Source organism: Barbus barbus (genome assembly GCF_936440315.1).
Source record: "Barbus barbus genome assembly, chromosome: 32".
NCBI classification, from domain to species: domain Eukaryota; kingdom Metazoa; phylum Chordata; class Actinopteri; order Cypriniformes; family Cyprinidae; genus Barbus; species Barbus barbus.
Window position 1 is genome coordinate 28511866 of NC_136760.1, and position 27064 is coordinate 28538929.

Below are 27064 nucleotides of genomic sequence, written 5' to 3' on the forward strand. Positions count from 1 at the left end.
TTTGTGTTGTGTTTTATATTCCATAATTAGTGTGTTCATTGAATCAGTCACTGATAGTGATGTCGTTGTGATGAGTTTTTCATCAAGTTAATCCAAACTAAGTTTGAGATTTTTAGGAGAAATTGGTCTTAAATATTTGGTTTAGTTTCTATTTTAAATTTCAGTAACGCAAGTATAGTTTTCTCCATGCAAATAGCCTAAGAACTGGAATGACCTTTTAAAACCCACCCAGAATGTCGCTCTGCTTCATTAGCAGCATGATCAGCTGTAATCGGCGTGAGAAATCAGTGCAGAGAGAGCGAATGTTTGTGGGAACAGAGGTCAGTCTCCTCCCAGCTTGCACAATAAGGACTGGATCCAGATCAGCATTCCCCGCCGCTGAGCTCCAGAAAGAGCTGGTGAGCTGCTGAACACTGATCATAAACCACAGGAGCTCCTTCATCTGTGCTGTGAGTGATGGAGCCGGTGACCCGCGCCGTCGGCTCTCTCGCTCTGACCGCCATCGAGGCGTTACGCTCTTTCACAGAGCTGTTTCTCACACAGCCTCTGAGCGCCACGCTCGCTCATCTGGGGGAGACCGACCTCAGAACGCTGGACGCAGGTCAGTGACGCCAAAAACACCATTGTGTCTGAATCAGCTGCTGTTTTGGAGATTTTTAGTGATTTATGGGTGAAGTCAGTTCTGCTATGGTCACCCCATACAGCAAAAATATATACTTTCAAATATATTTCAAAATATGCAAAAAATATATTTGCTAAAACATGTTTCAAAATATATTTACGTAAATGTATATTTTCTACAAATATATTTTTGGCCATTTTTTACAGAGGGCCAAATTTCTAAAAATTAAATAAATGTTAAAATATATTTATAAATTGTTAAATGCATTATTAACTAATTATATACATATATAAATGCATAAATAATTATATGAATAAATAAATATTTATTTATTTATGCATTTAATTATTTAATTATGTATTTAACGATTTATTTATATATTTCAACATTTATTTAATTATTTAATTTTGAGTGATGTGGCCCTCTATAAAAAAAATGTATTTTTGAAAATATATTTTAAATGTAAAAATATATTTTTAAAAGCATTTGAAATATATTTTGCCCTCTCTATATATTTCAGTCCAAGAAAATGCATTCACGTGTCACATCTGAAGAAAAACTTCATTTGTTGTCTATAACATGTGCAAACAGATAAAACATTTGAATAAATTTCAGCAAGGAATACAGTTTTACATGCTCCAAAAAATACAATATTGCAATGTATAAAAATATTAAACATTATTAAATGATTATAAATCTACTTTTTGATCTCTAGTAGGCCATCCACATTTGTATTTAGCCTAAATGTAGGCTACAGTAAGACTAGAAATATATTTTCTTGTCCCTGAAATGCACTTAGAATATATATTTTGGTATATGAAGGTTGAAACTAAATATATTTTCTATTTCAAAAATATATTTCATTGAGCTTCACTGTTTCTTTGCAACATTTAGCATATATTTTGGCCACTTTTTTTGGCCATATGGGACTATATTTGTGTATGTGAGAATAAAGAAATACAGAAGAAATAAAAAAGGGAGCAATATACAGTAGTGAATATTCAGAGCTGAAGAAAATGTGACAAACTGAATATCTGTGTAATTGTTTTATTCCTTTTTTCACTAGTTTTATAGCATAAACCTCACTATATTTAGATTCTCTAAAAGCAAGTAATTTTATGTTCAGTTTTGCATTTCAGGTTAATGTATCTTATTTGGATGTTTTATTGGCAAACAAGACAAAGGTTTTGTTTAAAAATAGGATTATTTCACAAAGCCTCACACATTTCTCTCTCCACGGCTGCTGTCGTAACCATCTCATGACTCGTGATTACAAAACACGTTGATTTCTCCCCAATGTCCGGCTGAAACGCAGCCTCTTGCTACAGTCTTGAATGTGAAATGTGGATTTCGTCCAATGATCTTCAGATGATCGGGTGTTTAAGGCCAGAGAACTGTGGGAGAGTTCAGGAGCCGTTATCATAGCTGTAAGGAGACCGGGATGATTCCTGTGCAGAGAGGTACAGATACACACACACACACACATGTTGGTTTTTGTGGTTTATGGGGACTCTCCATAGGCGTAATGGTTTTTATACTGAACAAACTGTGTGTGCTATTGCCCTACACCAACCCTACACCTAAACTTAGCCCTCACAGGAGACTTTGTGCATTTTTAGATTTTCAAAAAAACACCATTTAGTATGTTTTTTTAAGCCTTTTGAATTACGGGGACATAGGCAGTGTCCTCATAAACCACCTTCATATTGAAATACCTCTGTCATACCCATGTCATTATACAAATTTGTGTCCTCATAAACCACATAAACATGCACACACACACACACACACTCACTCACATTTACACACACACACACACACACACACTCTCACGCACACACACACACACACACTCACTCACTCAAAAACACACACACACACACACACTCATGCATGCACACACACACACACACACACACTCTCGCGCATGCCCACACACACTCACTCACTCGCTCTCTCACTCACTCACCCACACTTACACACACACACTCTCACGCACGCACACACACACACACACACTCACTCACTCACACACACACACACTCACACTCACTCAAAAACACACGCACACACACACACACACACTCACTCACACACACACACACTCACACTCACTCAAAAACACACGCACACACACACACTCTCGCGCACGCCCACACACTCACTCACTCACTCGCTCTCTCACTCACTCACCCACACTTACACACACACACTCTCACGCACGCACACACACACACACTCACACTCACTCACTCAAAAACACACACACACACACACACACACACATCCTCACAGTGCTGTGTGTGTGTGTGTTGTGTCAGGAGGCGTCTGATCTCTCCTCTCTGAAGCCTCAGTTGGAGGAGCGTGGAGTCTCTCTGTTCGCTGTGGTCAAGGAGAACATGGCCTCAGAGATACAGGACTTCAGAGCCTACTTTAATGGAGAGATCTTCCTCGATCAGCAGGTCTGTCACATATAAGTTCAAGTCAAGTTGAGGTTTATAGTCATTCTGCTACATGTGGGGACATACAGTGGAACGAAGTGTCGTGTCTCGCAGGACCACGGTGCTACATAAATACAGACATACAACAATGAAGTAAAAAACACTATAAACCTATACACTACTAACCTACTGACAGATTTAACTAGAAGTATACTATATATAAGTATTTACCCTATACAAACTAAAAAATAGAAGATAAAAAAATACAAACTATACGAATGCTTCATAAATACTGTACATGTGCAAAGAGAGGCATTGTGAGTCAGCAGCTGGTTGGGGAACAGAGCAGGATGATTTGTAGTGCATGAGCATGTAAACATACATATATTGCTGAGTCTTTTGTGAGATTGTGTACACGCAGCAGTGTGTGTAAGTGTCCATAGTGCACATAGAGGAGGGTGTGTTACTACAGGTGGTTTGTACAGGCCCACTCACCTGTGTGTAGCACACTTCCAATTGCACAAAAAAAAGTTCCATACAGTTTTTTCTTTGGTGTGGTAAGGTTGGGGAGAGGGTGTTTGGGGTGAGGGGTGGTCCATGTTTCAGGAGGTAGGGGTTTGCATGGGGTTTCAGAGGGGGTGGGGGGGGGGTGGTCCATGTTTCAGGAGGTAGGGGTTTGCATGGGGTTTCAGAGGGGGGCGGGGTGGTTTGAGTTCAGGGCTCTCACAGCCTGGGGGAAAAAGCTGTTGAGCAGTCTGGCGGAGCGGGCTCTGATGCTCCGGTACCGTCTTCCTGATGGTAGGAGCTGGAAGAGACTGTGGGAGGGATGGGTGGAGTCCTTCACGATGCTGTTGGTTTTGCTGGAGCATCGTGTAAGGAAAATGTCCAGGATGGAGGGGAGAGGGACACCGATGATCTTTGCAGCTGTGTTCACTGTCCGCTGGAGGGTCTTGCGGTCAGCAGCACTGCAGTTCCCGTACCAGACAGTGATGCAGCTGGCCAGCACACTCTCAATGGTGCCTCTGTAGAATGTGGTGAGGATGGGTGGAGGGAGACTTGCTCTTTTCAGCCGGTGGAGAAAGTGGAGAAAAGAGCAAGTTTCCCTCCCATCCTCACCACAATCTATGAACACACATCAGCACACGCATGCATCACGTCTCTCACACTGAATCTCTTTCCTATTCATTTTCAATTTCTATTCATCCATTTGCACTGGCTACCACTTGCACTCTATTTGTTTTCTGCTTATAAAAAAACAACACAAATAAAGACCTCTAACTCGTGCTTTCTCTATTCTTTTTCTATTCTATCTATTGGTTTTCTTTTATTATTATTATTTTTTTAAACATCACCCTTTAAGATTTGCATTCTATTTGTTTTCTAACTGCTTGTTTTCTATATATAAAAAACAAACAAACAAAAATAAAAAAAACAACAAAAAGACCTAGCTTTCTCTATACTTTTTCTATTCTATTCTGTTTTCTTTTTATCTATTATATCATCAAAATAAAATAAAAACTTGCTATGTGTACCGTGTTAATCTAACTGAGACTCGTTACAGCCCATATCATTGCTCTTTTGTTGATTCTGATTGCTTCCATTGTCCTCATTTGTATGAAAGCACCTTTGGATAAAAGCGTCTGCTAAATGACTAAATGTTCTGTAACGTATTGAATCTGTTGTGTGGCGATCAGAGAGGGTTCTACGGGCCGCAGGAGCGCTGGATGGGCGTCTCGGGGATCCTGCGGGCCGGCGTCTGGATGAACGGATGGAGGGCGTATCAGAACGGATACTGGGGAAACGTTCGAGGAGAAGGCTTCGTCCTGGGGGCAGTTTACGTCATCGGACCGGGTCAACAGGTGTGTGAACACGGGAACATCACGCACGGCTCTAAAGTCATGCGTTTGAGCCCCAGTCAACACTGTAAGATGATCTGGATGGAAGTAACTATCACAGATACGGAGTCCCTCCACAATAATTAGAAATAGCCAAACTGTCCCACAATATTAACAGTTTTTTTCAGCTGCTTTCACACATTTTCAAAACTTTGCCTCTTTTTTTCTAAATCTTTACACACAAATCCAAGAATTGCACACAAAATACAAAATGCCTCACATCTCTTAATATATTCAAAATATCACAAACACATCTCAAAAGCAATCATTTGCAAACACCTTTGCCATAATATTAATTCCTGTTAGATTTGTGTGTTGCATAGAGAATTGTGTGTTGTGTTTAGCAAAAAGTGTTTTATGAAATTGAAAAGTCTGAGAATTAGTGTCTGGTTTTGTAGATTTGGTGCGTGCTTCTGCTGTTTGAGTGACAGCTTTCAGAAACTGTGAGACGAGTGAAGATTTAGTGTGGAAGCAGCTGAAAAACACTGTAATATTGTTAATGACAAAAAGTGCGGTTTAGGCTACTCAATCTTTGTCCAATTTCAGTGTTTTGAATTGAAAATGTGGGCTGAATGTGACGAGACAAGAAACATTTAGCAACATTTTCAACACATTAGGCATAGGATCAAGAGTAAATGTGTGCGAGTTTTAAAATAAAAATATTTGCAAACAGTACCAATGAAAACTTTTATTTACTTTATTCTCGTTCTTTATTTTCACAAATCCATTTAAATCCTAAATACCATTTCAACCCCCTGCCAAAATAAATCGCTCCCTCCCGCCAGTGTTCAAGACATGTAAATATGATTCATAAATTCAAATCTTGATTAAAAACACCTTCCTGTGTCACGGTGCACACAGCAGAGAGGATCAAGGACACGCAGACGAGGACGTAAACTCAAACAAAAGACTTTAATGTCGACATCAGGACAGGGCAGACACAGACACAGTCACAGGCACAGACACAGTCACAGGCACAGACACAGTCACAGGCACAGACACAGACACAGGCACAGACACAGGCACAGACACAGACACAGTCACAGACACAGACAGTCACAGTCACAGACACAGTCACAGACACAGTCACAGACACAGACACAGACACAGTCACAGACACAGTCACAGGCACAGGCACAGACACAGTCACAGGCACAGACACAGGCACAGGCACAGACACAGGCACAGACACAGACACAGTCACAGACACAGACAGTCACAGGCACAGGCACAGGCACAGGCACAGGCACAGGCACAGACACAGGCACAGACACAGTCACAGGCACAGACACAGACACAGGCACAGACACAGGCACAGACACAGACACAGTCACAGACACAGTCACAGACACAGACACAGGCACAGACACAGGCACAGACACAGACACAGTCACAGACACAGACAGTCACAGTCACAGACACAGTCACAGACACAGTCACAGACACAGACACAGACACAGTCACAGGCACAGACACAGACACAGTCACAGGCACAGACACAGTCACAGGCACAGACACAGACAGACACAGACACAGACACAGTCACAGTCACAGACACAGACACAGTCACAGGCACAGGCACAGACACAGACACAGACACAGACACAGACACAGTCACAGGCACAGACACAGGCACAGGCACAGACACAGGCACAGACACAGACACAGTCACAGACACAGACAGTCACAGTCACAGACACAGTCACAGACACAGTCACAGACACAGACACAGTCACAGGCACAGACACAGACACAGTCACAGGCACAGACACAGTCACAGGCACAGACACAGACAGACACAGACACAGTCACAGACACAGTCACAGTCACAGTCACAGGCACAGGCACAGACACAGACACAGACACAGACACAGTCACAGGCACAGGCACAGGCACAGACACAGTCACAGACACAGGCACAGGCACAGGCACAGGCACAGGCACAGACACAGTCACAGACACAGTCACAGACACAGACACAGACACAGCCAGGAACACTGGGGAGTAACGAGTAGACCAGACGAAATAACACTGAGCAGACAGGACTATAAATGCACAGGTAAATCAGAGATAACGAGACAAACACAGCTAGACAAGGATTAACTAATGATCACACTAGACGAGGACAGGAAACAAACCAAATATGGGCATGGAAACACAAGACACACACAACAGAGGTCTGACATCCTGTATGTTTTTTGGTTTTTTTTGCACAGGGGATCCTGCTGGAACACAGAGAGATGGAGTTTGGAGACAAAGTCGAGAAGTCTGACGTTATTCAGGCTCTTGAACAGATAAATACTCAGCTGAAATTAAAATAGACATGAGCTCAATATTCACTCGCTTAATGAAAACTGCTTCAGCTTGAATGTGTGTTATTCTAAACTACATATGAATCTTGAAAATAGTGGAATAGAGAAAGCAAAGCCTTCCATATGTAAACAATAATGATATACAGTATATATATGCATGTGTGTGTGTGTGTGTGTGTGTGTGTGTGTGTAGTTGATGACAGACTGACTCTAAACTCAGATGAAGGATCAGTCTCGATGTTTCTCGCTCTACATACACACACAGAAACCTGTGCAATACACCAATAAAACACACTATAGTGTTACTTCTGAATGCATTACTGTGTATTGAGTTTGTTTCCTAATTTTAGGGTTTCCCCAAACTGAGAAAAAGCTAATAATTAATAAAATAAAATAAATAAATGCTAAATTTAAATAAATATTTATAAAATAATAAAATGAAACACTTCCCAAATAAAGATGAAGTATTTTATTTGTTTACCTGCATGTCATGTGACCATCAGAGATCACCAAATACATGAATGTGTTATTAAAATGACTAAAATATTAATTTCAAATCTCAGGGGGACTTCAAGAAAATATTGTGGCTCAAAGTGTTTCGGCTTAAAAAAAAATAAAATCTGGGAATCTTTTGCTTCTACGCTCTCAGATTTGTCCAGGCATACAAAACAATGTGATTTCTTATCAAACACATGCTGATGTTTTATTGCAGAGAACAGACTGTGAGAATATCTCTGGCATATTTCTAAATCTCAGAGGAGGTTTGACAGGTCAGAGTGTCGCTCTGTTCTCTCTCCTGATTGGTTCATCTTTGTTTTATGCTAATTGTTCTGTTAGATATGTGTGTGTTTGAGGCTGTAACTTCAGTGTGAGATACAGGACAAAACATCATCACAAACCATCATATGCAGCAGACAGTAAGTATTCATTCTGCTTTTTTTTTTGCATAATTCTCATTCTAATCATTGGTTTATTGAAATATTAACTTCAAGTGATTATTTTAGCTCAAAGGTGTTCAGATGAAAAAAACAGTTTGTGAATCTGTTGTGCACCGTTTGTGCTAATGCTTTTATTCCTTGATTACTCCAGACAACACAGGAGTTAATCAAATTTAATTCATTTAATTTATCAAAATGCTTTGTTTTATTGTAGAGAGCAGACTGTGAGCATCTCAGATTAATATGAGGCTGATAACTGATATTTTAAAACAGCCAATATCACCCAGGACCACAAAACCAGTCATAAGGGTCAATTTTATTTAAATTGAGATGTATACATCATCTGAAAGCTGAATAAATAATCTCTCCATTGATGTATGGTTTGTTAGGATAGGACAATATTTGGAATCTGAGGGTGCAAAAAAATCTAAATATTGAGAAAATCTCCTTTAAAGTTGTTCAAATGAAGTTCTTAGCAATGCATATTACTAATCAAAAATGAAGTTTTGATATATTTACGGTAGGAAATGTACTAAATATCTTCATGGAACATGATCTTAATATCCTAATGATTTTTGTCATAAAAGAGAAATGTATAATTTTGATCCATACAATGTATTGTTGTCTATTGCTACAAATATACCTGTGCTACTCATGACTGCTTTTGTGCTGCAGGGTCACATATTTTAACACAGTGACTGGCCTAAACTGTGTTTGTGTTGTACTAATGTTTGAGCAAAAGTTTAATTAAATTAATAATTTCAGTGAATCACTTTAACATCAGTTTTAAGGTGCTTTATTGGCATGACAAATATTTTTACTTTCACATTGCCAAAGCATTTTTAGCACTGCTGCATACAGATAGTGCAAAATAACAATGTGCGTGTGTGTGTGTGTGTGTGTGTGTGTGTGTGTGCAGTGTTCCTGCAGGATCTGGAGGGTGTGTGTGTGGGTTTGTGGTCCGTGGGAGTGTGTGTTGTTGTAGTTTACGTTCTGCTGGCAAACACAGATCTGTTTCTGACCAAACCGGACCGGACGTCTCTGGACAGACTGGCCAGCGCCGAGCTCAGATCTGTTGATGTCTCTGAACACTCTCAGAATGTTAAAGCCGTCTCTTTGTGGGAGCGAACAGGAGCCGTTATTATGGTGGTCAGACGGCCAGGATGATCTCTGTGCAGAGAGGTGTGTGTGTATCTCATGTTATCATATGTATAATCACACACACATCCTCACAGTGCTGTGTGTGTGTGTGTTGTGTCAGGAGGCGTCTGATCTCTCCTCTCTGAAGCCTCAGTTGGAGGAGCGTGGAGTCTCTCTGTTCGCTGTGGTCAAGGAGAACATGGCCTCAGAGATACAGGACTTCAGAGCCTACTTTAACGGACAGATCTTCCTCGATCAGCAGGTCATTACTGGAGCTCTTTCAACACAAACTCATGAGACGACACCAGTTCATCACTCCTCCATTTGTATTTTGTAAATTATATATTTTATAAAATATTTATAATATTTATATATTATATTTAATATATTTATATTATATTATATAGTTTAATTTGAATTTTATGTAATATTTTGTAATTTATTTTATATAATGCTAATGTATTACAAAAGTAAGTTATCTTTTGCATAATTTTGTTTTATTTATTTATTTTATTTTAGTTATTCATACTTTTTTTTTAAATATAATTTTCTCTTCTTATTTTGTGATATTTTAACATATTTCTCACTATGAAAATTACTGTGGCTGCTGACATGATGTTAACAAAATAAATAAATCCAGATTTGTTGGCTGTTTCAGATGTGTTTCTATGGTGTGAAGCGGAGGATGATGAGGAGTTTGGGATTCGCTCGATTTGGGGTTTGGAGGAACCTGCTGCAGGTGTGGAGGAGAGGTTACCGTGGCAACAGGAAGGGGGAGGGATTTGTTTTAGGAGGCCTTTATGTGATTGGACCAGAGAATCAGGTAATGTACAACAAACATACTATACATGATTTTAAAATATCCAAACATATAAAACATATGGATCTGTAAAGACAAGATAATACATATTTTTTGGCTTTTATGGCTCGTTACATCTGGTCAGGATGATGACTGAGTGAATGATGTTAGGGCTGTATTGTGATCTCATGTGTTTGTGTTGTAGGGGATTCTGCTGGAGCACCATGAGAAAGAGTTTGGAGATAAAGCCGATCTCGCTGCGGTCCGGACGGCTGTCAACCAGATTCAGAAAACAGAAGAGACCCAACACAATTAGATTCATATCAAACCAAACCACAGCATCTTTGAAAATTAACAAAATAACTTGATTTTGCCTTGAAATCAAATCAACTGACTTTCCTGAAAACATTTGCCAAACTATTCATGGATGCATTATTGTGTGTGTGTGTGTGTGTGTGTGTGTGTCGTCTGAGAGTGTCTGTGTGTGTGTGTGTGTGTGTGTCGTCTGAGAGTGTCTATGTGTGTGTGTGTGTGTGTGTGTGTGTGTGTGTGTCGTCTGAGAGTGTCTGTGTGTGTGTGTGTGTGTGTGTGTGTGTGTGTGTGTGTGTGTCGTCTGAGAGTGTCTATGTGACAGACTGATCCTAAACTCTAATGAGGGGACTGCCTTGATGATTGACACTTCAGATCACCACACACACACACACACACACAATTTTTATTTTTGTTTCTACTACACAAAAGTCCTTCATTTTAAAATAATCAAATTATTGATGATACAAACATATGTAATGTTTTATATACTGAAATGTCTTAATTTTCCTCTTATTTTCGTTCATTCTTTGCCCTTCAATCCTTTGTTAAAGTGTAGATTATCATGTGCATGCTATGAAATGAACTGAATAAATCACTGTGGTGTGACAAATAAGCTTACAAATATTCAATTAAATTAAACGTTTAATTAATATGAAATGTATATTAAATATTATTACATTTAAAAAAATAAAATATTTAAACGTAAAAATAAGAAACAAATAAAAGTAAAAAAGTAGAATTATTTTAATGTAGTCTCGCAGATGATATGAGCTCATAAACTGGCCAACACACAATAAATAGATGAATATAATGATCCGCCTCAGAGTGAAGATTGACAGCTGTACAGTCCAATAGGAATCTCGCAACCTTCTCGATGCAGCCAATCAGAGAGCGGGTCACGGCAGAGGACGGTTTACAGACGCGGGCGTCAGAAATTACGACGCTCACCTCAGCGTGGAAACAGCTATAACTTACACAGGTAAAAGTTTCATCTGTCGGTTAAAGTGTCGATTTGAGAGTTCTTGTTGTTTTATAAGGGTATTTATTTACCTGTAGCGTCTCTCAGGTGTGATATTAGTGACTGAAGCAATATTGACGGACGGACGGACTCCCGTTATTCAGTAACTTAATATAAACGGATCTGCTGCTAATCGCTAGTATGAGTTTGAACATATTACACACTCTTTGTATATCGACAGATATTTTGACATGTAAGTTAGTGGTTGTTTCTGTTAGTTTGACTGTCTAAGGTGCTAAATGAAACCTGAGGCTCGTGAACGCGCGCGCGTGAGCGCGGGATTATGGCGTTCATGCGCGTTCATGAATCTACCAAACATCACCATAAATTAATAAATAAACGATTCATAAATCACATATTTACATCACCATAACATTAATAAATAAACGATTCATAAATCACATATTTACATCACCATAACATTAATAAATAAATGAGTCTGAAAGTAACAGTGAATTGCTTAATTACATCTAAAAGTACCGTAAATACTATGGTAATACAGCCCAAGACTGCTGTGACGTTATATGAATGTTGTAATCATTTAATATAATGTTATATATCAAAATTGATACAAAATATTTTCAGGAGCGCATTTTTCTAAGCATAAAAATAAAACGGTTTGCCAAATACTTAATTTAATTATTATTTGGAACAAGTATGGTTTTTAATTATCTATCAACATAAAATATATAAGTAGCTGTAACCACAGTCACTAATCATAATAAATAACCTGCTATAATACATTTGAAATAATTCGCTTTCCACTGTTTACCTTTTTTAAAATAATAAATCGCCTCATATTAGCTTAAAATTCAGCAACACAGCCAATACATATATATATGACCCTGGAGCACAAAACCAGTCATGAGGGTCAATTTTTTTTAAACTGAGATTTATACATCAAAGCTGAATAATAATCTTTCCATTGATGTATGGTTTGTTAGGATAGGACAATATTTGAAAATCTGGAATCTGAGGGTGCAAAAAAATCTAAATATTGAGAAAATCTCCTTTAAAGTTGTTCAAATGAAGTTCTTAGCAATGCATATTACTAATCAATAATGAAGTTTTGATATATTTACGGTAGGAAATGTACAAAATATCTTCATGGAACATGATCTTAATATCCTAATGATTTTTGTCATAAAAGAGAAATGTATAATTTTGATCCATACAATGTATTGTTGTCTATTGCTACAAATATACCTGTGCTACTGATGACTGCTTCTGTGCTGCAGGGACACAAATTATTTGGAAGCTTGTTTTCAACACAGGATAACAAATTAGAAAGGATATTGCAGCTTTTATCTGATAATTCTGGAAATTTTTCGGAAAATTGCGAGTTTATATCTCAAAATTCTCAAATGATATATTGTAATTTGAGGATTATCCAAATTGTGTGATATAAAGTCATGAAAATACAATATTATGAATTATACCAGATTAAAATCATTTTAGAGGCATTTTAGTAATATTTTCATTTGGTATCATTAGTTTTGATGAATTGATTGATTGATGGATGTCTCTGTGTCGCAGTGAGCTGAGAGATGGCAGGTGTTCTGGGATCAGTTCATCGTCTCGGACAGGACTGAGACTCACAGATGGAGGCTGAGACAGGTGAAGCAGGTGAAGTGACTCTGAATGAACCGCATAAGCGCTACGAGCTGACCGCTGAGCGTGTGTCTGTCTGCAGGTGAGGTCATGCGGCTGACGGTCATCAGGGGTGGTGACGGTCAGCTGGGCTTCAGTGTGCGAGGAGGATCTGAACACGGACTCGGCGTCTTCATCAGCAGAGTGCAGAAAAACAGCGCCGCAGGTCAGTCTTCAGGGAGCTCTCAATGCCCCCCATGATGAAAAGAGGTCAAGAATTATACTAAATAATGTCTTTATAAGAACCTGAACATGAAAATATGTTTTGAAAGAGGTTCAGAGTGAATATCTGAGACATAATTAGTGATGGAAGAAACAGCTTTTTGAAATTTGATTTACTGTTGCGAAGTGTTTAAACACTACACACGGGCCACACCTGTTGGTGAAATTGGTGTAAACGCAATAAAAATTCCATTAAGACATTAATGCATTTTACAAACCAATTGCATGTTTTCTTAAAAGTGTGTAATCTATTAAATGCAATCTACAAATCATCGTAGACTACGGACTACGGATGAAAAATAGCCTTTGGCTAATTCTGGTATATTTATAGAAATGTTTTATTAATGTACAATGTCCCTGTTAACTAAACAAATAAAACAAAATAAAAAATAAATCAAATACCATTAAATATAAAGTGTCAGCATATAATATGCATATTGTCCTGTTTATTATTGTGAAGCTGCTTTGAAACAATCTGTATTGTATAAAGCGCTACATACAGTAAATAAACGTGACTTGTTGATATTGTGTTGAAGAGGTTGTGTGTGTACACTGATGTGTGTGTGTGTGCGTGTGTGTGTAGAGCTGGCGGGTCTGTGTGTCGGTGATAAGCTGTTGGAGGTGAACGGTGTGAGTCTGGAGAACATCAGCATGAGCAGCGCTGTGAAGGTGTTGATGGGTCACGCTCGTCTCCGTCTGATCGTCCAGCGGCTGGGACGTGTGCCTGGCCTTCGTTACACTAACGAGAAGACCACCTGGTGAGTGTCACCAGCCTAACCGAGCGCTTTGGGGTCCAGAGCAGAGATCTTCAGCGTGTGTGTTTGTGTGTTTAGGGTGGATCTGATCCATCGGCGGATGGTGGTGGAGGAATCGGACGCTCCGGTCTCGGTGTACAGCTCAGATGGAGCGCTGTGTCGAACGGTTCACCTCCATCTGTCTCAGCACCAGCCCTGCCTGGGACTCAACATCCGCGGAGGACGAGAATACAACCTGGGCATCTACGTCTCTAAGTCAGTACAGCAGCAAACACGCACGTCCCACGTACAGGACCGAACTGCTGGGTCCCTCTGGTTTCACCACTGATTCTTCAAACATTTTATTTTATTTTAGCATTTTTTAATTCCTTTGGATGTATTAACACTAAAATAAGTTAAACAAATCAAACAGAAATTCTTTTACTAGATCAATAAAGTAAAAAACGCTGATGTTGGCTTGACAAAGCCTTGTCTGAATATTTAAAATAATTTTTAAAGCTCTAAGTAAGTTTGAATGTCTTAACATCAGACAGAAAGAGGTGAGGTCACCAGGGTTATTTTAGTATCATTGAGATACTATTATATTTTTAATTCGTTTTTATATTCATATATATTGGTTATATATTTTAAAATTTTGTCAATATTGTATATATATATATATATATATATATATATATGTGTGTGTGTGTGTGTGTATAAAATATATAATATAAACACACACACATATATACAATATATATATTGTACATTTTCTGTTTTCATTTTAAATTAAAGGTTTTAGTAATTTTGTTTGTCGTTTTTGTTTTTAAGTATGTCTATATGGTTTCCATTTTTGTTAAAGTTAATTTTACTTCAGGTAACAAAATCAGTTTTAGTTTTAGTTAACCTTAATAACCCTGAGTCAGACAGACCAATAACATCTAAAACAGACTATATCAAACCATAATAGACCCCAATAGAACCCCTAAAACCACATTAGACACCAGACCACATTAAACCTAAGCCCTAGAAACCACATCAGACCCAGTAGACCACAATATAGGGATTATGATATTAAAAAACAACAACACATGATGTATTAGATAATCATGTGTAATAATCGCGCTGGGTTTCGTTCCTTGTGAACCAGATACTGAAGCAGTCACATGGTTCTCAGATCAGTGAAGCTTCGCCATCATAGATCACGTGCTTACGGAAAAACTCATCAAGCTCTGATACAGTGTGAAAATGTGAAAGTGCTTTGATGTGAACAGAACACTAGCGTTGTGTCTGATTGGCTGTTTGCAGGCTGGATCCTGGTGGTCTGGCAGAACAGGGCGGAGTTAAGATGGGGGATCAGATCCTGTCGGCCAATGGTGTGAGCTTTGAGAACATCGACCATTACAGAGCAGTGGAAGTACTGAAGAGTCAGCCTCATGTCATACTGACTATAAAAGTTAGTCACACACACACACAAACACACGTTCACACACACACACACACACACACACACACACACAAACACGCACTCACGCTCACACACACACACACACACACAAACACACACTCACGCTCACACACACACACAGCAGATGGCAGATGTGGCTCTCTGGTTTCTGTGTGTGTCAGGCTGTGCATTATTCACTCTGTTCCTGGATCAGGTATTCCTGCAAACTCATACACTCGTTGTGTCCATATTAAACACGCCACCTTTCCAAACATTCACGTTAATACTTATTTTTTTGCCGGCACAGACAAAACGGTCAAGTTTGTCTAACACAGGGTTTCGCAAAAAAAGGATGAATAGCTAGTAATTTATTAAATCATTAAAAATGTCAAATCAAACTTAATCATTTAAATATAAAAACGGTCAATTAAAATGCTTACTGAAAATAATTGTTATATATATTACATTTATTTGAAAATGAATTTGTTTACATGCGACCATTAATCAACATCAGAGATCCATAAACTTAATTTTTGAAATATGAATTAAATAATAAAAATAAATAATTTTAAAATCAAAACAATTAAGGTAAAACACTAAAATTAAACTACAAAAATGTCAGATTAAAATAATTTTAAAATCAAAACATAACAGTGAGATAAAATATTACAATTAGTAATATATTAAAAGATAAAATATTTTATGTTTAACTGCTCATCATGTGACTATTTACCAACGGAGAACCATGAACATGTGAATGTATTATTTATTTATTGAAATATTAATTAAATTATAAGAATGTAAAATTAAAATATATAAATAATTTTGTAGTAAAAACAAAAATGAAACCATACAAATATTAATTTAAAATAGATCATTTTATAATAAAAACAATCAAAATAAAACACTAACAAAAAAAAGTTGAAATATTTTATTTGTTCACCTGCATGTCATGTGATTATTAATCGACATCAGAGTACTGTAAACATGTGAATGTGTTGAGAAATATTTGAAATATTGACTCAATCTCAGGGGAACTCAGGGAAAATATTTTAGATGAAAAAGATGACTGACAAAATGATATTCTGCAGTGACTGACAGCTTGTATATAAATGTGATATGATATTTGTTCACAGGAAGCAGGCAGATATCCAGCCTACAAAGAAATGGTGACAGAACTCAGCTGGGTGAATAAAAGTGAGTGTCTTTTTTTCAGTATTTACACAACAATATAAAGTGTTAATCTCTAAGTACACGACCTATGACCTCTTCCAGCGGGCAGTGGAACCGTCTGTTCGTCCTCACAAGGGTCGGAGTCTCACTCGTCCGCCTCCTCTCTGTCCTCCGGGACGCCCCTCGGCTCTGTGAGCGGACTCTCTCAAGCGACTCTGCCTGTTAGCTCGCCTTTAGGAGCCAAAATGTCCGACGGCTGCGGCTCCACTGAGGCCCAGTTTCATCCAGATTCCACTGATAATGACAGTCGGTCAGAGCGGCTGCGGACGGTGAGCCGAGGACCCACAGAACTGCTGCAGGACTCCGTGATCCAGAGCGAAGGAGAGCTAGGACAGAGAAGAAGGGAAGGCAGGAAAACATCTCTGCTCATGGCTTTCAGCCGGCCGAGTCCTCCCATACGCAGAACTCGAAGTCATGTGACTTTGTCAGGTGGGGTTTGTGGTACATTGAGATCACATGCAGCCACATACGATGAAATTTAGAAAATATCCAGGCAAAATTTCAGACCACATCCAATAATCTTTGTGCATTGTTACTTTTGACATGAAACAGAGACTCAATTTTATCACTGAGTTCAAGCACTAAATGTGGTTTTGATGATCTTTAATGTGTGACGAGTTGCTGTAGTGAACTGATCATCTCTTCTTCTTTACTACTAGTTATAGCAGCAAATAAACATGAATGAACATTAGAAGAAACAGAACAACTTACTAAAATTAATCGTGTCTCATGTAATCGATCATCAGTGTTTCAACTGTGGAAAGACGTCAATAAAACAGCTCGAGATCAATAATGTCACATTTACCTCAGAAAACACATTCAATGACCTCAATAGTCAGCTAGGAAAAAATATATATACACTATTACATAATTGTTATATTTTTACTAAACTTATTGTCTTTATTTAACATAAGTTTCAATAAATTTGTCACAAAATGTTTTTATTACAGACACAGTTTATATGTTTTAAGGTAAATATAATTATATCAAAAAGTTGCCTTATGTCCATTTAATTTTTTATATCCAACTATTTTGTGTTTGTGATTAAATACATTTGATTAATCAGTTGGTTACTAAATAAACCTTATTTTTGGTATTTGGGTAAATGTAATTTTTTTATTTAAACTTTAACTTAATTTTAATTTAACTTTAATTTCCATTTCAGTAAACTTAAGACACAGTAAGCTGTGTCTGTAATAAAAACATTTTGTGACAAATTTAATTAAACATGTTAAATAATTCAGTAAATAGATTTGTGAGGAAATTCTGTTTCCAATTTTTTATACAGCAACCTGCAAACTCATCAGTGCTACTTTGTTAATTTTGTTAATTTTAATATGTAAACATTTGTGAACAATCAGCTTTTACAGGACAAGTGGCTGCCTGATTTCATGCCCTTTTTTTAAACTACCGTTAATGCAAACGCTTTGTTTCTCCTGTTTTCACAGAAGAGGAAAAGAAACAGAAGAGGAAGCAGACGGAAAGAGGAGACGAGGGAAGCAGTCCGCTGCAGCGCTCCAAAACGTTCTTCAGTCTGTTTCGAAAGCGAGATTCCTCAAGATCACGCTCGAGATCTCCGTCCCGCTTAGAGAGCAGTCTGGGTAATATTAGACATCATGTTCGGTTACCAAAATCTGAAACAGCACTGCATGTGTCCCTCATGCTGAAAACATTCATTGCATTCAAATGCATACAAAACGCAGTAAAAAAAAAAGATAACTGTTTATTATAAATATATTTAATTTTAATTCAATATTATAAATATATATATATATATATATATATATATATATATATATATATATTAGTGCTGTCAACCGATTAATCGCATTCAAAATAAAAGTTTTTGTTTACATAATATATATGTGTGTGTATATATATATATATATATATATTCCATAATATATATTACAAAGTATTTTTGGCATGTATTTTTATGCTTTTAAGAGTATCACATCGTTAGCTTACCAACATGCAACCACTAAACTCCTCACCTAAGTATAAGCTTTAAAACATAAGACAAATCCGATGGAAACCTGACCGTTCTGAATGTGTCTACAGGCAGGAATGATGCTGGTTTATCTGAGCGGGACGCTCTAACTCAGGTGCGAGAAATGGCCGTCAGATTGCTGGAGGATGGAGATGTGGTCATGCTCATGGAAATCTGTGAGCGGGTAAGAGAGATTCAACCTGATCATCTCACATAATTAAAGTTTTCTTTGTCCAGAGACAAAACTCGTGCTGTTCTTACAGTATTTATCAGAGCGAGGGCTGACGACGCTCGTGCATCCGCTGCTGGCCGTCCTGAACACACCAGAGAAGCTCCTGCTGCTCCGAGAGATCAGGTGAGAGAGGAAACCACGACGTATAAACAAACAAAAGCCTCTTAGCAGCCGAATAAGAGAGGAGAACTGATGCTGGGTATTTCTAGCATTCATTTGGCAAGTCACAACACCGTTTTCAACTAAACCTGGAAAACATTTTAGGCGTTTTGGCTGTTCGTTTACACAACAATGGCATGAAAACGTGTTTCAAAGTTTAAAACAATACGGTTATCATCTCATATCGTAGTGTTTTTTTTTACGAAGTGACATCATAAACTACTGGCTTGGTGTGCATAATACAGAGTTTTTAGTCGTATTTGTGGATCTGCGTGAACGGGGATCATTTTGACACGTTTTGATCATTTTTACGGGAAAATTTTCAAAAATGCTAAGGAAAATCTTCTGTTTTTAGAACATCGATGTTGTTTAAATGCACCCTAAAATTATCAGTATCATGTTGTGGGTCAATTTGACCCATTTCGATTTTTAAGTTATCGTAAATACTGGTTAATCTAAGATTTTTGTCTTGATATTTTGTGCCTTTTTTAATTACATGAACATACATAATTTCGGCACTCTGGTGTATTGTGGAAATGCGCATATTTTATATTTTATTATGATATTTGTGAGCCAGTTTGACCCTCATTTTCAAGCAGTTGCACAGATACAAAGAAAACATTATTTTTTGTATTTTGTAATGTCAGATGCTCCATTACCCTCAAAGGGTGTTTACATTTATGCTTTTATCTGAAGAAATTGAAACTGATTTTGGTGTTGCGAATGCCATGCATGTATTGTTTGAGCCTCGGGAAAGTACACAGAATAGAAGTGATTTTACACACTTTTTCAGTTTAAATTGTTAAAATGTTTATGTTAAAAATAGTTACAATACTGTTAATAAAATGTACAGTTTGTGAAAAAATATGCAAAATAGTTAAATACAGTTATTAAAAATCATGTTTCCATGTTTGAGAACTATTAATGTTAAAAATGTAGTTTTAACCTGATTTTTGGTTAATTATATTGAATCCAATTAGGGTCAGTTTGACCCGCACCGTAAAGATCAAACCCAGATTTTTAACATAATACAAGAGTTAAAGTGTTTATCACTCAAAAATGTTCATTGACTGTATTTTTGATTTGCAAGGTTGCATTTTTCAGTTCTGAAAATCTGGTAAATCTTTTAAATCTCTTTTGTTTGGGACATACGACCGTTAACTGGCTAATTGATACTGGATGGGCTGATTAGTGAAGGCAGGTGTTCAGGGTTAATGAGATCCTTTAAAAAACCCTTAGATTGCTGCGGGCCAGTTCAATGTGAAATAATGTCATGCGCTTAAGTGTTAAAGGAATGAGTGTTGATTGCACTGGACGTTTATCATATTTTCAGAGAGATTTATTCATGTGTTTTAGTGCCTGAAAGGCTCATCGTTGTCTGAAGCATTTTAAGCATCCCTGTTTAAAAAACAAACTCTCAAGCGTTTTCTTTATTCTAGGAGACAGAATACTGACAATGGTTATGAACAAATCAGATGAATGTGTGTAAATGGTGCTGGTTCATGTTTGGAGCACTGCAGTAGATGAAATGTGTTCTGAAACAGATTAAACACTCGCTTCGCTCTGAATATGGATTAATGCATTTATATTAAATTAGTGTATTCCACTAGTGACTGGAGAAACCGCTTGTTGAAACTCCAAATCAGTTAAACCAGTTGCTTTGCAAAATGATTAGCTGTTTTGAAGTGCTTTAAATATGAATCTTTGATGACATCTGCTGGTCAAAACAGTGTAAATGCAATGAAAACTCAGTCCAAACATGCATAAAGACCTTTTATGAACCAATTGCAAATGTTTTCTTGAAAGGCAAATTAATTATCATTAATTATGTCTGTATAACTTATGTTCTTTTCTTAATTTGCCTTGGCTAATGTGCATGTTTGTCATTAAAACTGAATCTGCTTAATGAAACTGGCCCATGATCACTTAAAACCACATTAAACACCGGTTCATGGTTCACCAGATCACTGTCATCTCACAGCAAACCCTCTAAATTCATCAAACCAAGGTTCAGTATAACAAAGCCTCGTTTACTGAAATCATGTGACATCACTTTAATGTGCACTCAGAAGAAGCACTGATTCGAAACAAATGATTCGCAGAGGTTTCAGAGCTTCAGCGGTGTTTTAAAGTTGAAAGAACAAAATGGCTCAAAAAATGTTGTCATTGTTTTTAGTGTGCAATGCAAACATGTTAACATCTCAAAAGTGTTTGAGTTTCATGAGCCTTTAAATAGAAATATCAAGAAGGAGAAAGTGTCTTTATCAGGTAATGATGCAAAGAAATGAACAATTGTGGCCAAAAGCTAAAATTCGGTGTGTGGTTGATAACCAAAATCAAATATGCTCATTTTAGCCTTTGTGTGATATTGCTATAGTATCCTCAGTGTTGGGGAGTAACTAGTTACATGTAACAGAATTACGTAGTATAATTACAAAATAAATGTAACTGTAATCAGTTACAGGTTCTGAGAAAAAGTGTAATAAATTAGTTAAAATGTTAATGATTACAAAGTGAGTTACATCTGAATATTTTCACACACATACAGATTTAATTGATTTCTTTTATAAATTGCAGTGATTGCTCTAAAACAAGAGACGCCAATGTTTTAGGAGTTTAGGACACAGAATAGGACACTTTTTTAATACAATTCAATGAAATACTTATTCAATAACTTTTATTTGTTTATGCTTTATTTTTAAAGCTTAAATTAACTGGCTTTTCTAAGGCATTTGTAGATGCCAGTGACTTCTGTCATAGCTATGGGAAGATTTTATTTCAAAAACAGTATCATAGCTATTAAACTACTTTTTTATGATATTGAATCTGTATTTAACCACAGAATGATCTCAAAGTAAAAGGTGGTGCTAAAGTCTTGTGGTGGCTGTGCTTTAAAATAATTATTATAATCAATTCAAGTAATGAAGGATTTTGAAAGTCTGACAGTAACCCTGCCTGGTTTAATTCAAAATGATTAACAGTTGAAAACATTCATTAGAAATTTAGTAAAGTAATCAGTTACATTAACTTTAAAGTAATTAAAATAGTTACACTATGTATTACATTTTAAATAGGGTAACTTGTAATCTATAGCCTATTACATTTCCAAAGTAACCTTCCCAACACGGAGTATCTATGTTGTTGTTTTTTGATGGCAGAAGTTTAAGTGCATCTTTAACGAGAGGTGATGTGTACAGACGTTACTGTAGTTTTACTGAAGCTCGTGTGTCTCTGTTCCTCAGATCGCTCGTGTCCTCCAGTGATCTTCTGCTCTTCAACAGCATGGTGTCTACATTTGAAGAAGACGCTTATGATATTCTGAAGAGTCGCTCATGTAAAGTTATCATAATCTTCAAATAATAATGTACAATCTTGACAGCGCTTCATAGTTCACTAGATTCGTCTCGTGTTTTAATTAGGCAGAAGCTCTCCTCAGTCAGGCCACGCCCCCCGATGCCACCTCGTCACACCTGTACCAGGTGAGCATCAGTTCTTCTCACATTATATCTATTAATAATTCCATCTACTGCACCTCTTCCCAGCCATCATATAACTGACAAGTGTCAAAATGTGGTTAAAATAGTTTTCAAAGTTGAAAAAATAAATGTTAATTTTAAAGGATTGTGTGTTGAAATTACAGTGAAACAAAATTGCAATTAGATTTTGCAAAACAATTCAAACTGTGGTGAAAGCCATTTGTTTCTGTGTTAAGAAAGTGTTGAAACAATATTTCATGTTAGACAGTTGTAAAAAGGTTGACAAAATGCTTGTAAATCAACACTGAAAATGTTTTCAAAAGACATTCCAGGTTTATTTGTTTTTGTTTTTTTAAAACGTTGATTTTGATTTGTGTAACTGAAACCAAATTTAACATTCACCCTCGAATAAACAATACCAGCTGGGTTCGAACGTCTTTGAAGATTACACAATCACAAACCGGTTCAGACTCATTGCTGGTTTTGTTGTGCGCCATTTATCAACGCACATTATTCCAAATAATAAATGGAAAGCGTGTCTCTCTGCCTCAGATCTGCACGGTGGATTTGAGCTTCACGCTGCAGAGGATCTTGAGAGACAGAATCAGCTTCTGGAAGGTCTGGAGCAGCTGCGTCTGTCCTGCGGTCAAGACCAGAACGATTCCAGAGCCTTCAGCCCGTTACTGGACATTCCTGTGGACACTTACGGTCATTCAGACTCATTAACCTCCTCCAGGACGTCCACGCTCCTTCCCAACTGGCTGCTGGCAGAAAACACACGTCCAGACTCTGGCCACAGTCCAGACGACGCTCTCAGTCGCTCTGAGGATTCATCACAGAGAGAAGGATCTCCTGTCAGTAACGGACATTCAGAGAGGAGAGCAGATGTTCTGTCCACTGTAGTGGACGCTCCTCGACCCAAGAGGCCGCTGCTCTCACAGGTCTTCGGTTCCCTGAAGAAGTCCCATAGTTCAACAGTGTCACCTGCGGTGGAGTCTTTACATGAGAGAAACACCCGTGAAGAGTTTGAGCTCACCACCGTCCACATCAGCAAAACCAAGCAGTCTCTGGGTATCCACTGTTTCCTTTTCATTCTTTTCAATGCATCTAAATAGAAGTGTGTGATTTTAAAGAGGTCTTATGTGACTCTGGACCACAAAACCAGTCATAAGGGTTTGTAAAGCTGAATAAATAATATCTCCATTGATGTATGGTTTGTTATGATAGGACAATATTAGTCTGAGATACAACTATTTGAAAATCTGGAATCTGAGGGAGCAAAAAAATCTAAATATTGAGAAAATCTCCTTTAAAGTTGTTCAAATGAAGTTCTTAGCAATGCATATTACTAATCAGAAATGAAGTTTTGATATATTTACGGTAGGAAATGTACTAAATATCTTGATGGAACATGATCTTAATATGCTAATGATTTTTGTCATAAAAGAGAAATGTATAATTTTGATCCATACAATGTATTGTTGGTTATTGCTACAAATATACCTGTGTTACTCATGACTGCTTTTGAGCTGCAGGGACACATATTCATTTTAATGCATCTAAATAGAAGAGCGTGTGTGATTTTAATAGGGGTCATATAATGAGGAATCAACATCGGCTTGATATTTTGAGTTGTGTCATGCAAACATGATTTTCTCAAGTCAAAAGTGGTAGATTGTGTTTGTTCCTGTGTGTGTGGAGCGACTGCTGCTTTCAAAACATTACAAACCAGCAGCTTAAAAGTGTGCTTTCTACCAGATCCCTGATCCTTCAGTCTGATCTGAACTGTTTGCGTGACACAAATGAGCTGTTATTGAAGGACGAGCTGTCATGGATGACAATAATACGCTTTTACTTGTTTTACATGTACTGATGTTTCCTAAAAGTCTAAAACCAGCAGTTCTCAACCTTTTTGACTTGATTGTCCGACACAGTATTCAAAGGTCTCTGTATTGGCTCAAATATTTCGTCTGGTATTTCTGCTGTAATTATGAGAAAGCTGCTTGTTTTCAGTCTATATCAACAGAAACGGGGAGTGTTGATATATTAAAATCACCATGATTCATTTTATGATTCCAGCCAACATTATGATTCAGTATGATCTTATTTAAAAACAATAAATATTGAGTGGTAAAAAAATATATATATATATATTTATTTGCATTTTTTAATGTTTAATATATAATTAAATAATTTTAGGTCATTCATACACTCCTCGTTGAAAAGCACTTAGTCACCACAACAGCAAAGAAAACCGCCTTTAAAAAAAAAAAGGTTTAATTATATGGTAAAAGTATTTATAAAATTTATAATTAATTTATAAAATATTTTTTATTTAATTATTTATAAAGATATTTAAAACAAAAATCAATTATTTTTCTCAGAGAAATTATTTTTTTTCTTAAAAAATGTATGACCCCTTTAAAATCAGCATGAAAAATTATATTTATTTTTAAATACGTTATAGATGTTATTGTGAATGATTCACCCATGTATATTTAATTATATACAGCATATATATTTATTTTATTTTATTAATAATAATAATTATTATTATTTATTTTTTGGGGGGGACTTAGTTTAATAAACATGTCTTAACTGGATCTTCCAGTAATATCTCAAAATTGAATCAACAACTGGTGTATAGGAGCACATCTCCATCCATTTTTTTCTTTAATAAGCTGCTTCACTTGGATGTTCTTCACAATATGGAAGAAATAATCTGCTGCTTCCGTTTAATCACAATTCTAATGTGTGTAGTCTAATCTAATAAACGATGTAAGTCCTGATGTGCAGTGATTGTGTGTGTGTGTGTGTGTGTGTGTGTGTGATCAGGGATCAGTATATCCGGAGGATCAGAGTCGCGGGTTCAGCCCGTGGTGAAGATCGAGAGGATTTTCCCAGGAGGAGCCGCATCTGCCAGCGATGCTCTGCGGGTAACAGACGAAGCGCTGTTGATCTGAGTGTGTGTGTGATGGAGCTCAGTGTGAGTCAGTGCATCTGTTCTGTGTGTCTCAGGCTGGTTTTGAGCTGGTTTCAGTGGATGGCGTCTCTCTGCAGGCCGTCACCCATCAGGATGCTGTGGAGATCATTCGACAGGCCTTCAGTAATAAGAACATCAACCCCATGGAGCTCGTGGTCAAAGTTCCCAGAGAGCCCAGAGTGTCATGACACGTGCCTTACCGTATGTATTACACATTCAACCGAATGATCATTCTAGAGAGAAGAACGAACGCTGTGACTGAGCCAATCTCATGAAAACAGAGACTCTTCAGTCAGAAGTAGGGCTGTCAAAAAAAATTGAATTCCGAATATTCGTCGAATTTAAAATATATATAAATCCACATTTGAATGCAAAAATGTTGCATTTTAATTTTAGGCTTGTATTAAACTATACATACATGATGCTGTTTTGTTTCTAATTGCTTAATCAAATTGGTTTATAAACATTGTTTTAAACATTATGCACTTTTTTTCAAAAGTAGTCATGTTATTTTATTGCTTTGAAGAATGGTGCATTAATAATATTTTGCTCGATGCGTCCTCTTGTGGTCTCAGGAGAGAAGCCAAAAGCTTTTTCCCTCAAACTGAAATTATGCCTTTTAAGTTCGAATATAATTTGAATATTGATAATATTGAAGTACAAAATTCGAATTTAGTTTCTCAGCCATTTGACAGCCCTAGTCAGAAGCTGCAAACTCTTAAAGATACACTCAGGATAAATTAAATTTGACATTAGCTTGAGCTTAAACCAGGAATATGTGCTTAAAACACTGAATGAATGGCCTCAAATCCAGCAGTGTTCTCTAATCATGTCAGGAAAATAAACCAACATTATCACCAAGGAACAGATTTAGGTTATAAGAAGATTGTGGAAGATTGTTTTGAAATGTGTCTAAAACATTGAAATGTTCAGTTTTCTTGATGTTAATAAGAACATTATTTAAAGTTTACAAAAGCAACATTCAATACTTTTACCCAAAATATGTATATAAAGATATAAATATCTTTAATATAACATTTGAAAGTTATTCTAAAGTGTCCAGTTTTCTGTATGTTGTATTTCTACTAATATTATATCTTTACATTAAACATTAAAATGTCCAGTTTTTCGTTGCGATTGTAACATTATCTAAAAAGGTAATTTTTTTAAAACATTCTACTAATTTTATTTTTACCCCAAATATAACATTATTTGAACGTTTATTTTTAATATTCTAAGAGTTATTTAAAGCTTACAGAAATGTTTCTTAGAACGTTCAACATTTTGAGAATGATCTCGGAACGTTTTCTCAACATTGAGAATGTGTAACATTAATAAAATTATAAGTGTTCCATGAACATTATTTTAAGAATGCTTTGTCCTAGAATTTCTATAACTTTAAAAAACAAAAATAACGTTAGTCAGAGTCATGAGAACGTTCCTACCGGCACCCTTCCTCAG

The 27064-nt window shown here is 36.9% G+C and overlaps 1 protein-coding gene and 1 pseudogene across 3 annotated transcripts in view; both read left to right on the forward strand.

Moving 5' to 3' along the window:
• Positions 1-248: 248 nt before the first annotated feature.
• On the forward strand, positions 249-7652 carry LOC306851928 (peroxiredoxin-like 2A; annotated as a pseudogene). Its single transcript, XR_013786047.1, has 5 exons — positions 249-601; positions 1991-2082; positions 2944-3084; positions 4758-4922; positions 7175-7652. The product of XR_013786047.1 is annotated as a peroxiredoxin-like 2A (transcript).
• A 3705-nt stretch (positions 7653-11357) lies between these two features.
• Positions 11358-27064, forward strand: part of pdzd7b (PDZ domain containing 7b) — a 29505-nt gene continuing 13798 nt past the window's right edge. The window contains exons 1-16 of one of the 2 annotated variants that reach the window (XR_013782565.1): positions 11358-11438; positions 13014-13094; positions 13171-13293; positions 13933-14107; positions 14183-14359; positions 15392-15539; positions 16667-16727; positions 16806-17192; positions 18212-18364; positions 18825-18937; positions 19017-19108; positions 22387-22478; positions 22564-22623; positions 23173-23691; positions 25456-25556; positions 25639-25804. Coding sequence is in view for 1 of the 2 variants with exons in the window: in XM_079388806.1 (XP_079244932.1) it covers positions 13079-13094; positions 13171-13293; positions 13933-14107; positions 14183-14359; positions 15392-15539; positions 16667-16727; positions 16806-17192; positions 18212-18364; positions 18825-18937; positions 19017-19108; positions 22387-22478; positions 22564-22623; positions 23173-23691; positions 25456-25556; positions 25639-25791 (2370 nt within the window). In the remaining variant the exon portion in view is untranslated. Of the gene's footprint in view, positions 11439-13013; positions 13095-13170; positions 13294-13932; positions 14108-14182; positions 14360-15391; positions 15540-16666; positions 16728-16805; positions 17193-18211; positions 18365-18824; positions 18938-19016; positions 19109-22386; positions 22479-22563; positions 22624-23172; positions 23692-25455; positions 25557-25638; positions 26729-27064 lie in introns of those variants that run through there. The other variant, XM_079388806.1, reaches the window with a different exon arrangement.